The sequence below is a fragment of the Amblyraja radiata genome, chromosome 15 (genome assembly GCF_010909765.2).
Source record: "Amblyraja radiata isolate CabotCenter1 chromosome 15, sAmbRad1.1.pri, whole genome shotgun sequence".
Taxonomy (NCBI): domain Eukaryota; kingdom Metazoa; phylum Chordata; class Chondrichthyes; order Rajiformes; family Rajidae; genus Amblyraja; species Amblyraja radiata.
Genome location: NC_045970.1, coordinates 38,892,381 through 38,907,920, shown reverse-complemented (window position 1 = coordinate 38,907,920; position 15,540 = coordinate 38,892,381). Strand labels below are relative to the sequence as shown.

General features: G+C 49.2%; 1 protein-coding gene across 1 annotated transcript in view; it reads left to right on the top strand.

The window, feature by feature from the left end:
* LOC116981253 (zinc finger matrin-type protein 4-like) overlaps positions 1-13,946 on the top strand; it is a 129,827-nt gene extending 115,881 nt beyond the window's left edge. Inside the window, exons 7-8 of the mRNA XM_033034144.1 lie at positions 10,923-11,280; positions 13,792-13,946. Of these exons, the coding sequence (XP_032890035.1) occupies positions 10,923-11,280; positions 13,792-13,833 (400 nt within the window). The 3' untranslated portion in view covers positions 13,834-13,946. The remainder of the gene's footprint in view (positions 1-10,922; positions 11,281-13,791) is intronic.
* Positions 13,947-15,540: the final 1,594 nt, after the last annotated feature.

Sequence of the window (15,540 nt, the reverse complement as noted above, 5' to 3'; positions counted from 1 at the left end):
TATTGACCTCCAGCTCTTCACCCACTTGCTGCATTTACCCTCCACTCCCTCCCACCCACTCCCCAGCTCATCTGAAGACCTAGCTGGTGAGGTGTCCATCCAACACACACACACACACTCACACTGATACACATTCACACCCACGCACACTCTCACACTCATACACACTAACACACACACTCACGCTGACAAACATTCACACTCACACATGCACTCACACTGACACACATTCACACACGCACAGTCACACACATTCACACACATTAACAAACACACTCACACACACACACACACATTAACACACACACTCACACACATACACACACACATTAACACACACACTCACACTGACACACATTCATACATACACACATACACACACAGCCATAGAAACATACACACACATACACAGACACACACAGACATATACACAGACACTCACGCGCATACACACAATCACACTGACACATGCACTCACACTGACACACACTTCCACTGACACACACTCACACTGACACACACTCACACTGACACACACATATGCACAGACACACAGATAAATACACATACTCACACACATACACACACATACTGACACAAGCATATAGACTGAGACACACACACACACACAGATGTCAGCTTGTCAGAAGTGTGCAGGTTATGCACCACGTTTACTGACAGCCCGTGCGAGCCACGATGAGCAGCCAGCGAGACTGGCAGCCAGGGGACAACTTGCTCACCACGCCACAGAGCTACCGCCAGGACACGGGAAGGTCATGTGAAACTCATACGTGTGCTAGTCTAATTGCCGCAAGTCAGCTGAAAGACTGTACATGATTACAATCAAGCCGTCCACAGTGTACAGGTGCATGATAAAGGGAATAATGTTTAGTGCAAGATAAAATCCAGTAAAGTCCGATTAAAGATAGTCCGAGGGCCTCGAATGAGGTAAAAGTGCGGTCAGGATGGTGATACGATGGTTCAGTTGCTTTTCACTGCACCTCTCCACACACGACAACAATATAAAATAAACTAAAACTACAGTCAACCACAAACACCGGCGATTTCATTCTGAGCCGCAACAAGATGTCGTGTTGTGCTTGGGAATGGCACTAATCACCATTTAATGGTATTGCTTGGAGTAGGGTGAAGTTGTCCAGTGAAGTTATTGAAGCTGAGCTCCCTTTGTGCGTCCGTGGGTGGATGATGATTGGACTCAGCAGGCAGAGATATCAGGAGTGATTCGGGAGCAGTGACGTGGAAACACTCGGGTTGCTAAAAGAAAGCCGTGCAGAGAGTGCAGTTATCTCTCGGCGGAAACCACAGCTCAGCGGGAGGGCCCTCTGAGTCAGATGTGTCACCGGTTCAAATCTGAGTCTTGCAACCATTTTGTTTTTGTATCAAAAATAATTTATTTAATTACTATCACGATACAGAATAAAACCGTGGTGACACACCCACCAACATATTAGAAAATCTCCAAATTGTTCAGACACTAAATTTCTAAACAACTATGCTGCAAATATACTAAATAACTACTATACAACTATGTCGCTCTCTAACGCCACCCGGGCACCGACGTAACCCTGGTAAAGGGCCAAGCATCCTGCTCGGGCAAAGCCCTCTTCCGCCTGGTGCCATGACTCGCGGATGGCCAGCTTGGCCAGGCCTAGGAGCAACCCAACCAGGCCATCTTCGGCCCTGCCCACTCCCGACCTGCAACCTTGGCGCACGTTTAGTTTAGTTTAGAGTCATGGCGCCCTTCGGCCCACCGAGTCCGCACCGACCAGCGATCACCCGTACACTAGTTCTATCGCCCACACTAGGGACAATTTACAGAAGCCAATTAATCTACAAACCCGCACGTCCTTGGGCACCTGAGAGTAATGCAGAACACCCGGAGAAAACCCACGTGGTCACAGGGGGAAGGTACAAGCTCCGTCACCTAAACGTCAATTAAGAAAATCACCGGCAATCGAGCTCAATTAACCTACAAACCCGCACATAGTTGGAATGTGAGAGAAAACTGGAGCAACCGGAGGTAACGCACACTGGCACAGTGGCGCAGAGCTGCTGCCTCACAACCCCAGAGACCCTGGTTCAATCCTGACTACTGGTGCTGTCTGTATGGAGCTTGCACGTTCTCCCTGTGACCACGTGGGCTTTCTCCGGGTGCTCCGGTTCCCTCCCACACTCCCCAAAACGTGCGGATTTGTAGGTTAATTATGTTAATCATCTTAGAAGTGGGTGCAATTATGACATCTGGACAGATATGCAGATAGGAAGGGTTTAGATGGATATGGGCCAAATGCAAGGAAATGGGGCAAGCCCAATAGGTTAAATAACAGGAATTGCAGTTGCTAGAATCTTGAGTACAATACAAAACTGCTGGAGTAACTCAGTGAATCAGGCAGTATCTGTGGAGGGAATAGACAGGCAAAGAAGATGGCCCTTCTTCAGACGTTTTGGGTCTGGGCCCCTTTTCTGAAGTAGGGTCCTGACCTGAAACGTCGACTATTCATTCCCTCCACTGAAAGGGGGTTTAGAGAGATGTGGGCCAAATGCAGGCAAATGGGATTTGCCCAACATGCCGATTTGGTCGGCACGGACAAGGTGGGCCGAAGGGTCTGTTTCCGTGCTGTACAGTTCTACGACCCGAAGATCTATGTGGCCCTGAAGAAGGATTGTTGGGGGTATGGAGCAAATCAGCACGTCACCTTGTTGCAAGCAGTGAACAATGATGTAGAGACACATGTGAACACACTGCCACTTTTAATCAGCCTGCAATCATGCTCCTGCTCACCACACTTGTTAAATCTAATCGCAAGGGACAAAGGGACTCTAACTGCAGCCGACAGCTTGTTCCCTGAGGCGTCTTGAGTTTATTTATAACCTGATTTTGGTCTTTGTAGATTGAGACAGGCACAGGAATTATATCAAGTGATGTGTCTCTGCCGGTTTGTCCCAAGGTGCCTGAGACAAGCAGAGCATCCTATCACAGTGTCACCAACCTCTCTCAGTGCCATCTGTCCAGTGGCACAGGGGACGGAAATGTAGATTGGCCCATAACAGGTTAGATTGTCCCCACTCTAGACTTCAGAGATAGATCATGGCAACAAGCCCTTTGCCCCACCGAGTCCGCATCGACCAGCGATCACCCCGTGCACTAGCACTATCCTACACACTGGGGACAGTTTACAATTTTACTGCAGCCAATTAACCTACAAACCTGATCGTCATTGGAGTGTGGGGGGAAACCGGAGCGCCAGGAGAAAACCCACGTGGTCGCAGGGAGAACCTTCAAACTCCATACAGACAGCACCCGTAGTCAGGATCGAACCTAGATCTCTGGCACTGTCAGCCGGTAATTCTACCCCTGCGACCCCCTGCCAGCTCTGAAGAAGGGTCCCGACCTGAAGCATCACCTATCCATGTTCTCCAGCGATGATGCTGCCTGACCAGCTGTGTTTTTCCAGCACTCTGTGTCTTGAATTTGTCTGCATATTCCGTATGCTCAGTAAAGTGAGGCATATTGTAGCCGGCTCGAATGCTCAGTAAAGTGAGGCATATTGTAGCCGGCTCGAATTCATCACCTTCCTCCGGTGGTTGTATCCAATGAATTATTTTGAGTTTCAATGACTATTTTGGTGGAAGAAAGCATTGCAGTCCATCAGCATTCAGTAACACCTGGCAATGAGGGAATGGATGTATGACAGTGCAGGCAACAATTTGCATTTAAATAGGATGGTTAATGCAGTGCAATGCTTCACAGCAGGGTTACTGATCAAGCTCTGACAATGGGACATCCAGGCTAATATCCAAACTTGGTTTAGAGATACAGCATGGAGACTGGCTCTTCGGCCCACCGAGTCCACACCGACCATCGATCACCCATTCACACTAGTTCTATGTTATCCCACTTTCTCATCCATTCCGTACACACTGGGGGCAATTTACAGAGGGCCGATTAACCTACAAACCTGTTTAGTTTAGTTTAGTTTAGTTTGGAGTTGCAGCATTGAAACAGGCCCTTAGGCCCATCAAGTTCATGCTGGCCATCAATCACCCATTCACACTAGTTCTATCATATGCCTCTCTCTCATGCACTCCCTACACATTTAGGGGGGCAATTGATAGAGGGCCAAATAAACTACAAACCCGTAACCATTGATCAGTCTGAAGAAGGGTCTCGACTCGAAACGTCGCCCATTCCTTCTCTCCAGAGATGCTGCCTCACCCGCTGAGTCACTGCAGCATTTTGTGTCCAACTACATACCCGCAGGTCTTTTTGGGAACGTTGGAAGAAACCAGAGCGCCCGGAGGAAACCCCGACGGTCACAGGGAGAACGCACAAACTCCACACACAGACCGTACCCGAGGTCAGGATCGAGCCCGGGTGTCTGGCGCTGTGAGGCATCAGCACTACCTGCTGCTCCGCGATGCCTTCAAGGACCCCATCCCTGGAGATATGCCTCAGCTTCAGGGAGAACTGGCTGGCAGGCGGCTAACTGGGTTTGGACCAGAAATCCTGTATTCTTCAATACTGACTGAAGCATCACGCTGCCCACACTGTTAATGAGGAAACGAAGCCAGGGCCATTTTTTTCCTTTTTATCGCATTCCAAGGCAGCTGGACAAATATTTATGGAGTCTCAGCAAAGACTTATTCAAATATTAATTATAAAAATGCTATTACTGGTGTGAGAAGGGTATAACAACATATTTGATTTGGCACACAATCAAAGTAATCACATCAAGGGATCGGATTTCTGTAAGAGTCTCACCCATAACTTGTCATTTGTTGTAGCTTCCTCCTTCCAGTCTCATTTTCCATGTCCAGTTGGACTGTTAGCAAGTACAGCACACTCACAGTCTCTCTCTCTCTCTCTCTCTCAGCGCGCTGGCCTCGTGGCCCGGCGATGATACAGCGGAGATTCAGGGGCCCGAACGAGGAACGCGAAAGCGCCAGGGGGCGAACAGGAAACGAAGCGAGAGGCGGAGTAAATCCAGAAGCCTCCTCCTATGTCCTCTACTTCCTCTCTCTCTCTTCTCTCTATCCCTACTCGCTCTCACCTCTCGCTCCGTCCTCTCTCTCTCTCTCTCTCTCTCTTCTCTCTTCTTCTCTCTCTCTCTCTCTCTCTCTCTCTCTCTCTCTCTCTCTCTCTCTCTCTCTCTCTCTCACTTTCTCTCTGTCTTGCCCTCATATTTGTTTATTTAGCTCTCTATCTCGCCCTCTCTCTCACCCTTTTATTTCCACCCCCCCCCCCCCCCCCCCCCCCGGTGACCAGCGTTCACGGAAGGCCTCCGGAGTCCCCATGGTCACCGCGTGTTCCCTCTCCAGGGACACGTGAGCACGGATGTAGGCCCGAAAGAGGGGCAGGCAGACGACTGTGGTCTGACCATCGACCGCCCGCTGCCTGGACCCGCGAATGCCCACCTTGGCCAGGCCCAGGAGCAGAACAGACCGAGAGATGCCACCTTCCCGATCGGCCCTCCCCCTGTGCCCAAACACCAGGATCGTGTGGCTAAAATGTAGCCAAAACGTGAGGAGCAGCCCCTTCAGATATTGGTAAAGGGGCAGCAACACCTCACACTTCATATACATGTGGGTCTCTTCCTCGCCGCTGAAGTTACAGGCAGTTGGCGAGTCCGTGAACCGACTCAAAAGTTTATTACACACCACGGCTCTGTGCAACACTCTCCATCCCAGGTCCCCGGTGTAAAGGGGGAGGACTCCCTCGTAGAGAGACCTCCACTGGGGACCGCTCCCGCCATCAGATGGTGACATGGACCGCCAGGGCGTGTCCGATCGGAAGACCAAGTGGAGGAGGTGTGGAGTGCGCAGGAACATCACGGAACGGCACCCTGGCCATCTCAGAGAGGCGGCTCATGTTGGGGTGTAGGGCCGGCACCCAGGAAATGTCTCTCTCTCCCTCTCTCTTTCTCTCTCACATTCTCTCCCCAGCTCATTTCTCTCACTATCTCTATTTTGCATTAGTTTAGTTTCTTATTGTCACATGTACTGAGGTACAGTGAAACACTTTATTGTTGCATGCTATCTGGTCAGTGAAAAAGACTATACTTAATTAAAATCAAGCTGTCCCCAGTGTACAGATATAGGATAAAGGGAATAATATTTAGTTATTAGTTATTATATTAGTGCAAGAGATAAAGTCCAGAAAAATTGGATAGTTTGATGGTCTCCAATGAGGTAGATGAATGGTCAGGACTGCTCCCTAGTTAATGATAGGACAGTTCAGTTGCCTGATAACAACTGTCCCTGAATCCGGAGGTGTGCATTTTCACACTTCTGTACCTCTTGCCTGATGGAGAGGTGAGAAGAGGGAGTGACTGCGATGAATGATCCTTGATTGTGCTGGTGGCCTTGCCGAGGCAGCGTGAAGTGTAGATGCAGTCAATGGAAGGGAGGTTCGTTTGTTTGATGGTCTGCGCTGAGTCCACAACTCTCTGCAATTACTTACGGACTTGGATGGAGCTGTTCCCAAACCATGCTGCCATGCATCCCGATAAATTCTCAGCCATGATCTTGATGAACGTACAGCAGGCCTGAGGGGCTGAATGGCCCACCTCTCTTCTGGTTCCTGCACTCCGATCATCCAGGTATACGTCAAATGCGGCACAGTGACAGAGGGGCACCGTGGCACAGCTGGTAGAGCCGCTGCCCCCCAGCGCCAGAGACCTGGGTTCAATCCTGACCTCGGGTGCTGCCTGCACGGAGTTTGTACGTTCTCCCTGCGACCACGTGGGTTTTCTCCGGGTGCTTCAGTTTCCTCCCACATCCCAAAGTCGTGCGGGTTTGTAGGGTAGTTGGCCCTCTGCAAAGCGTATAAGGAATGGGTGAGAAAGTGGGCTAACATGGAACTAGGGCATTTAAGAAAGAACTGCAGATGCTGGAAAATCGTCTGAAGAAGGGTTTCGGCCCGAAACGTTGCCTATTTCCTTCGCTCCATAGATGCTGCTGCACCCGCTGAGTTTCTCCAGCTTTTTTGTGCACCATGGAACTAGGGAAAACAGGCGATGGATGGGTCAGTGTGGACTCGGTAGGCTGAAGGGCCTGTTTCCATGCTGTGCCTTTCAACCAATTCAATCAATCAATCAATCAAAATGACTTTCTGAGTGACAAATCCCTGAAGGCTGGGACAATAAGGAGAATTGCATTGATTAGTAATCATGTTCTATGAAAGTAATCATCTTCCAGATAATTTATTGGACACTGTAGATGACTTGTGAATGACTCGGTGATTTATACCCATTTACTCTATCTGTCATTCAATCCATATTGTACCCTCCATGCAAAAATAGTTCTTGTAGTTTAACGGAGACACCTCCATATATTTGGAGAGTTACCTTGGTTGGACTTTTACAGCCAGTAACATGTAAGCAACTGAGGTAAACATAATTTTGGCTGCTCTCTGTTGTCTGGTTACTAAGATGGAGGCAACGCTTGTTCCGTGCACTCACTGCACCTATTGGCTACAGGGGTAGGTTGGACAGGCTTGGATATGTTCTCTGGAACGCCAGAGGTTGCGGGAAGACCTGATGGAATGACATAAAATTGTGAGAGGCATAGATACGGTAGATATTCAGAGCCTTTTTACCCAGGGTAAAAATGTCCAACACCAGAGGGCATAGATTTAAGGTGAGAGGGGCAAAGTTTAAAGGGGCTGTCCCACTTGGGCGACCTAATTGGCGAGTTTAGAAGAGTTTAAAATAATAACATGTTGAAGACCTCCTTCAACTATGTAGAAGACCTCCTTCAACCATGTTGAAGACCAGCTTCGACTAGCTACGACTAACTTTGGGAAAATTGGACACCGAATAGTGGAGAGTGAAGACGACCTCCCTTCGACCTCCCTTCGACCTCCCTTCGACTATGTTGAAGACTATCTATGACTACCTTCGACTACCCTCGATTACCTACGACTAACATGTCGACCTACTACGACCTACTACGACTAAACCTACGAGTAAAAAAAGTATCGATTGTTTCCATGGCGACCTTTTTTTACTCGCGGGCATTTTAAAACATATTGAAAAAAACGCCGCGACCTAGCTAAGGCCTCGTGTACGCGGAGACCACTCTCGAGCATGAAGGAGAGTTACGAAGACCTCCTACGACCTCGTGTCGACCATGCTGCGAGTATGTCGAGGGCAAACTCGCCAGAACTCGTGGATTAGGTCGCCCAAGTGCGACAGGCCCTTTAGAGAGAAGTGCGGAGCAACTTCACACAGAGGGTGGGGGGCACCTGCAACACACCACAGGGGAGGCAGGTACCACAGTGGTATTTAAGAGGCTTTTCAATCGGGTCAGATCTCAAAAAGGGTCCTGACCTGAAACGTCTGAAGATAGACTTCCAGTCTGAAGAGAGGTTCTAACCTGAAACCTCATCTATCCTTCTTCTCCAGAGTTGCTGCCTGACCCGCTGAGTTACTCTAACATTCTGTGTCTATTTTTGGTATAACCCAGCATCTGCAGCTCCTTCCTACATAGATCTGAAAAGTTGTCTGTCAATTTCCCTCCACAGACGCTGCCTGGCCTACTGAGTTCCCCCAGCACTTTTTGCACAAGATTCCAGTCTCTTTTGTCCCCAGTTATTAAATGCGGGTCGTGCCGAGTACCCAGAGTTCTTTCCAATCTCCCCGTGGAACCAATTACAGGTGCTCTGAAGTGGAACTGGTAGAAAGACTCCAGCATGTACAAATGTCTCAAGTGCTCCCTCGTGACCCAATGAAGCAATAAAGTTATTGGATGTGTTTGCTGAGTCACAAATCCTCCGGCTAATAATTCAATTGACACTAATCTAATAAATTGTTTCAGTTGTTTGCATTCTAAACCACCCTCGTTGGAGCAAAAAGATCTGCAGAGGTTGGAACCGCGAGCAAAACACAAGGTGTTGGAGGAACTCAGCGGGTCAGGCAGCATCTAGACAGACAACGTTTCAGGTCAGGACCCTTCTTGGGATCAGACCATTCTTGAGGCTGCCTGACCCGCTGAGTTACTCCAGCACTTTGTGTCTTTTTTTTTGTAAACCAGCATGTGCAGTTCCTTGTGTTTCCACAAGTACAATGGTCATCATGGAGAGGGTGGGCCGAAGGGCCAGTTTCTGTGCTGTGTCTATCTTTGAGACCGAAAGCATTCTAAGCCACAACCCTAACACAGGCAGGTGGGACTGGTGTAGATGGGGCATCTTGGTCAGCATGGGCAAGTTGGGCCAAAGGCCCTATTTCCCTCCTATATGTATTAAAAATAATGCAATCCCTCCTATATGACTTTAAAAAGAAAAAAAATGTATACAAGATCTTGAGAGAAACAGAGGGGTTGGAGATTGCAACCTTCACGTGGTCCGCCCTGTTTCAACGAATGCAATCAACCCGGTGTGCACAATCAAATAAGATCAAATAAAACAAGTTGTCCTACAACTTTAGGCTGTGCACGCCATATGCAAGAAGAAGAAGAAGAGGAACAGATAGGGTAAATGCACAGTCATTTGCCCAGAGTAGGGGAATCAAGAACCAGAGGACATGGCTTTAAAGTGAGGGGCGAAAGGAATCTGAGAGCCAACTTTTTGTGGGTGTATGGAATGAGCTGTGGGAGGAGGTAGTTGAGGCAGGTACTATCACAATGTTTAAGAAACATTAAGACTGGTACTTATAGGATAGGATAGGTTTAGAGGGATATGGGACTAGTGTAGAGGGACATTTGGGTCGGCATGGGCAAGTTGGGCTGAAGGGCCTGTTACCGCACTGTGTGACTCTATGAATAGACCAAACCCACACAGCTATCAGTAACCCATCAATGTAACCAAAATGTATTCCTGTAGAAAGACACAAAAGAAGACACAAAATGCTGGAGTAACTCAGCTGGTCAGGCAGCATGTCTGGAGAGAAGGAATCGGGTTGGAGCCCTTCTTCAGACTGAAAGATAGAGACGGCCAGAACGATAAAGGGCTGGCACAAGAATGTAACCAGCTGACCAATTTTACAACCAATCATCCAAGCAGCCTCAGCAGGAGATTAAAGAAAGGAGTCAATTATATCTGGTCACCACTTTGTGACGTGGACTGCAGAGAAATACATTAAAATATAGACCATAGAAGTCTTGCCAAGGCAAGATCTTTTTCTCAATGTCAGCAGATAATTCAATAACAGATCGTAAAATTTCAAATTATCCAGGGCTCTGCTGAGATGGCATCTGGTGCACTGTGTACAGTTTTTATCGTGTTATTTACAAACGGGTATACTTATGTTCAAGGCGGTTCAGAGAAAGGTTCACTGCAATCATTCAAGGGGCAAAGGGTTTAGTTTAGTTTAGTTTATTGTCATGTATACCCCGGTATAATGAAAAGATTTTGTGGGGTGCTAACCCGTGAATGGAAAGACCATCTACAATCAGTCCATCTACAGTGTACAGATACAGGGTAAAGGGGATAGCATTTAGTGGCAGATAAAGCCAAGTAAAGTCCGATTAAAGATAGTCCGAGGGTCTCCAATGAGGTAGATGAGGCCTGGACTGCTCTCTAGTTGGTGATGGGAGCTAAATTGCTGAAATTTCTGCGAAGAATTCAGGACAAAGCCTTACACAGTATATTTGAGGCACAGGCCATTCAGCCCAACCACGGTTCTGTTCCTACCCCATCGCCATCTCTCAGTGTGACCTTCCGTTCCTTTCTCTCCCCTCCACTTGTTCAGTCTCCTCTTAAACGCATCAACGTTCTAAGCATGGCGTTGTGGGCCGAAGGGCCTGATCCTGTGCTGTACTGTTCTATGTTCTTTGTGAGAAGGGCCAGCAGAGGCAAGGGGCAGAGTGGCCTTGGCTGGTGACCCAATGTCAAGGGTGGTTTGTAGCTGCTCCATTGGTTACCTCTTGCTCCATCTTGATTGATTGCGGTCTTGCGTCCACAGCGGCGAGGCTAAAGATGACGGTGGATCAGAGGCCGCGGGCCGTGCCACGGGGCGGGCAGAGAACGGCGGAGAGACTGCCCGCCTTGCCGGGAGCAACGGCAAGCCGGCCAGAGACAAGAAGGCCTGGAGGGGAGCGTTGCCGGGCTGCGGGGCCCCTTGCGGTTCCCGGCACGGGGAGGAAGCCAAGGACGCGGAGGTCCCGGGCACGAAGACCACGGGGAGAGGCCCCATGGAGGGGCCACCGAACGGTGACTACAGGCCACGGCTGGGGAGAGAGAAACGGAGCTGGGGGGCAGCCATGAGAGGATGGGGAGAGGTCCAGGGAAGATGGGCAAGCCCTGTGCCGGGCTGTGGAGAGGTAAGGCCCTCTTACTGAATGCAGAGACATGTCTAGCTTAGTTTAAGTAGCATCTGTGGGGAGAAGGAATGGGTGAGGTTTCCACTCAAGACCCTTCTTCTATCTTTGGTTTAAACCAGCATCTGCTGTTCTGCCCGACACATCTAGTTTAGTTTAGTTTATTATTGTCACATGTACCTTTTGAAAGGAGATGAGGAGGTATTTCTTTATCCAGAGGGCGGTGAATCTGTGGAAATTATTGCCACAGACAACAGACAAACACTTTTAATACCGAGATTGACAGAGACTTGATTAGTACGGCTGCCAGGGATTATGGGGAGAAAGCAGGAGAATGGGGTTGAGAGAGAAAGATAGATCAGCCATGATTGAATGGTGGAGTAGACTCGATGGGCTAAATGGCCTACTTCTGATCCTATGACTCGTGAACTTATGAACTCCAAATCTCACACTAGGGGGCAGTTTACTGAGGGCCAATTAACCTACAGACCCGCACGTCTTTGGGAGTGTGGGAGGAAACAGGAGCACCCGGAATAAAAAACCCCACGCGATCACAGGGAGAACATACAGACAGCACCCCAGGTCAGGATCGAACCCGGATCTCCGTCGCTGTGAGGCAGCAGCTCAGCCACCTGCGCCACGGTGCCAATCTTTTGTCTTCCAAAACATTGCTGTTTCCGCACACCAACAGTGAGTAAGTGGAGACTCGAGGAACTGCAAATGCTGGAATATTGCGTAGAACCCGGGCCCCTGGCACAGTGAGGCAGCAGCACTACCAGCTGCCCCGCTGTGCCATCCATCCTCTGCCCTCCTCTGTTTAATTTCATCGTAAATTGGCGAATGCAGGAATATCTCAGCGGGTCCAGCAACATCTCTGGAGGATAGACACAAAAAGCTGGAGTAACTCAGCGAGACAGGCAGAGCAGGGGTGACGTTTCGGGTCAAGCATTCTTCAGACATGGATAGGAGACATTTCAGGCCGGGACCCCTCTTCAGACTGACTGACTTCTCCGATCAGAGCGGCCAGTATCTGCAGACAAATGCAGAGACTGGAGCAGTGTCACACACAAATTATGCACATAAAATTGATCTCAGTCATTGGGAAGTCATCAAATCGAGTTTATGGTCATTTACACAAGTCCAGTGGGGACCAGGTGCAATGTAAATCTTGCTTGCAGCATCACAGGCACACAGACTCAGTTAACCACACAAAACGTACGCATATTGTGCATAATGTACAGAGATTGGACAACATAGATTGTTTTCTCTGGAGCGTTGAATGTTGAGGGCAGACCTGATAAAAGTAGGGGTATAGATAGGGTCGACAGTCAGAACCTTTTTACCAGGGTGGAAATGACAAAGACTAAGAGGGCGTAGCATCAAGGCAAGAGAGGAAAAGTTTAGAGGAGATATGCGGGGCGAGCTTTTTACACAGAGGATGGTGGGGGCCTGGAAGGCACTGCCAGGGCTGGTGGTGGAGGCAGATACGAGAGTGGCGTTTGAGAGTCGGTGGGTGGATGGGCACATGGATTTGCAGGGAATGGTGGGATATGGGTTATGTGCATGCAGATAAGAGTCGGTCTTGGCATCATGTTCGGCACAGACATTGTGGGCCGAAGGGCCTGTTCTTGTGTCGTACTGTTCCATGTTCTAATTATTGCTTGCTCGTCCATTCAATAATGGCAGAGCTCAATCTTGCACCTCCGCACGACCCTCCTGCACAAACCCCACGTCCCGCACCCTCCTAAACATCCAAAAGAATCTATCAATCTCTATCTTGGATCTTGGCACCCAGTGACTGAACTCCCATGACTCCCGCCAGGAGAAGCCCAAAGACTTGCTATCCTCTGAGCTGCCAGAGGAAACTATAGAAGCGGTTACAATTATGACTTTCTGAAGACATTAGGACCGATGTGTGGGTTGGATGAGTTTAGAGGGATGTGGACAAAACGCAGGCAAATGGGACTTGCCCAGTCTGTCAACTTGGTTGGCATGGACAAAGTCTTGTAACTTGTCAGTTTCTTTGTTGAACCAAAGGGCCTGTTTCCATACTGTACAGCTCCATAGAATTCTTTCATCTCCACAGTTAATGCCTGGCCTGTAGAGTTCTTCCAGCACTTTACATTTTTCTCAAGATTCCAGCATCTGCAGTTCCTTGTTTCTTCAATTACTGATAGGAAATGGTCTTGGCTTTTTGTAATCTTTTCCCATCTCTGTCAACCTTTTCCTCCCCACCCCGCCACACTTTGAGATACTCCAGCACTTTGTGTTTTGCTCCAGATTTCAGCACCTGCAGTTCCTCGTGTCTTCTTTTGTTAGTAATCGGAAATGCTCTTGACCTTTTCTAATCTTCTCCCATCTCTGTCAACCTGTCCTTTCCCCACCCCACCCAACTCCACTCCACCACACCCCACCTCTCATCCACCCCACCCCACTCCACCCCCCCCCCCCCACCCCCACCCCCCACTTCACTCCACCCCCCCTTCCCCCCACCTCTCCTTTTCTTTCTTCCAGCCTCCAACAGCCACAGTGGGAGGATGCTCTTACTACGAGTAAGTGTCTGCTGCCGCACCCCAGGGACTACAGGCCAGACCACTGCCCCACCTCTACATGACAGCCCAGCCCAGAAGGAGCTTCCTCTGACGGACGACCAGCGAGGGAACATGGGAGGGGGCCGGGGGGGGGGGGGGGGATGGCGGAGGGGGGTTAGGGGCTGGGCACTTACGGGGGTGGTAGGGTGATGGCCAACTCCACAAGACAAAACAGAATCTTTAGCAAGTATACCAGTATCACATTTCCCACTCATTTCCCTAAGAATATCAAGGCATTCATGAACCCGTCACCAAAATCAATCAATCTTTTATACCAGTGTTTCTAATGAAAACTGCAGCAACCAACTCTGTGTGTTTACCCAATCTATTTTAAGAGACAGAGGTTCATGTGCACCTCCTCTAACCTCATCCACTGCATTTGATGCTCTCGATGTGGCCCCCTGTACATTGGTGAGACGGGGCGTAGACTCGTTTTACCGACTATCCCGCTGAACACGTGCGCTCGGTCCGCCAAGGCCCGTTGGATCTCCCAGCGCCCAACCATTTTAACTCCCCTTCCCATTCCCAAACTGACCTTTCTGTCCTGGGCCTCCTCCATTGCCAGAGTATCTCCACAGGCAAACTGGAGGAGCAGCACCTCACATTCTGCTAGGGTAGCTCATAACCCAACGGTATGAACAATGGATTCTCCAGTTTTAGGTAACAAATGACCTATTTTTTTTTGCTCTTCCATGCCCCACCATGGTGTGCACGTGTTACTCCCACAGTCTCCCCCTTTCCCACACTCCCCCCCCCCCCCCCCCCAGCTATCTTCCTCAGGCCTCACATTTCACATCTCCTCCCTCTTTATCTGACACCCATTTGTCTCCTTCTCATCTCTGGCCTTTGTCTACCCATCTACCACCCACCCCCACCCCCTGTAATCACCTATCACTTGCCAAGCATTATCCTACCCCCACCTCTCGTCCTGCTTTATCCTATCCCCCCCCCCCCCCTGCAAAATCAGTCTGAAGAAAGGTCTCAACCCAAAACGTCACCTGTCCATGTTCTCCAGGGATGTTGCCTGACCCGCTGAGCTACTCCAGCACTTTATGTTTGGACTCATATCAATCACTGCCTTCATCAGAGAAGGCAATGAATTGTGTTCAGTTTTGGTCACCCTGTTATAGAAAATGTGATGTTAAGCTGGAAATGGGTGTGCAGAGAAAACTTACGAGGATGTTGGCAGGACTCGAGGACCTGGACTACGGGGAGAGGTTGGGCCGGCTAGGACTTTATTCCTTCGAGTACAGGAGGATGAGGGGTGATCTTATGGAGGTGTTGTATAAGATCAAGAGAGGATAGGATGAACACACAGGCTTTTACCCAGACCAGGGGAATCAAGAACTCTAGGAAAAGGGTTTAAGGTGAGTGGGGAAAGATTTAATAGGAGCCTGAGGGGCAAGTTTATTACACAAAGGGTGCTAGGTGTATGGAGCGAGCTGCTGGAGGAGTTTGTTGAGGCACTGCTGCATTACAAAGTATAACTGTGAATGCAAAGTATAACGAGGAAGAGACCAGTCTTCCCTTCATTGCTGCTTTCCTATTCAGTAAGATCCTTTCCTTCAGCATCACCTTCCTGCATTTTTTCCATATTCCTCAATTTCCTCAGTTATAGAGTCATACAGCATGGAAACATGCCCTTTGGACCAAATCGTCCAAGCCTCAACTA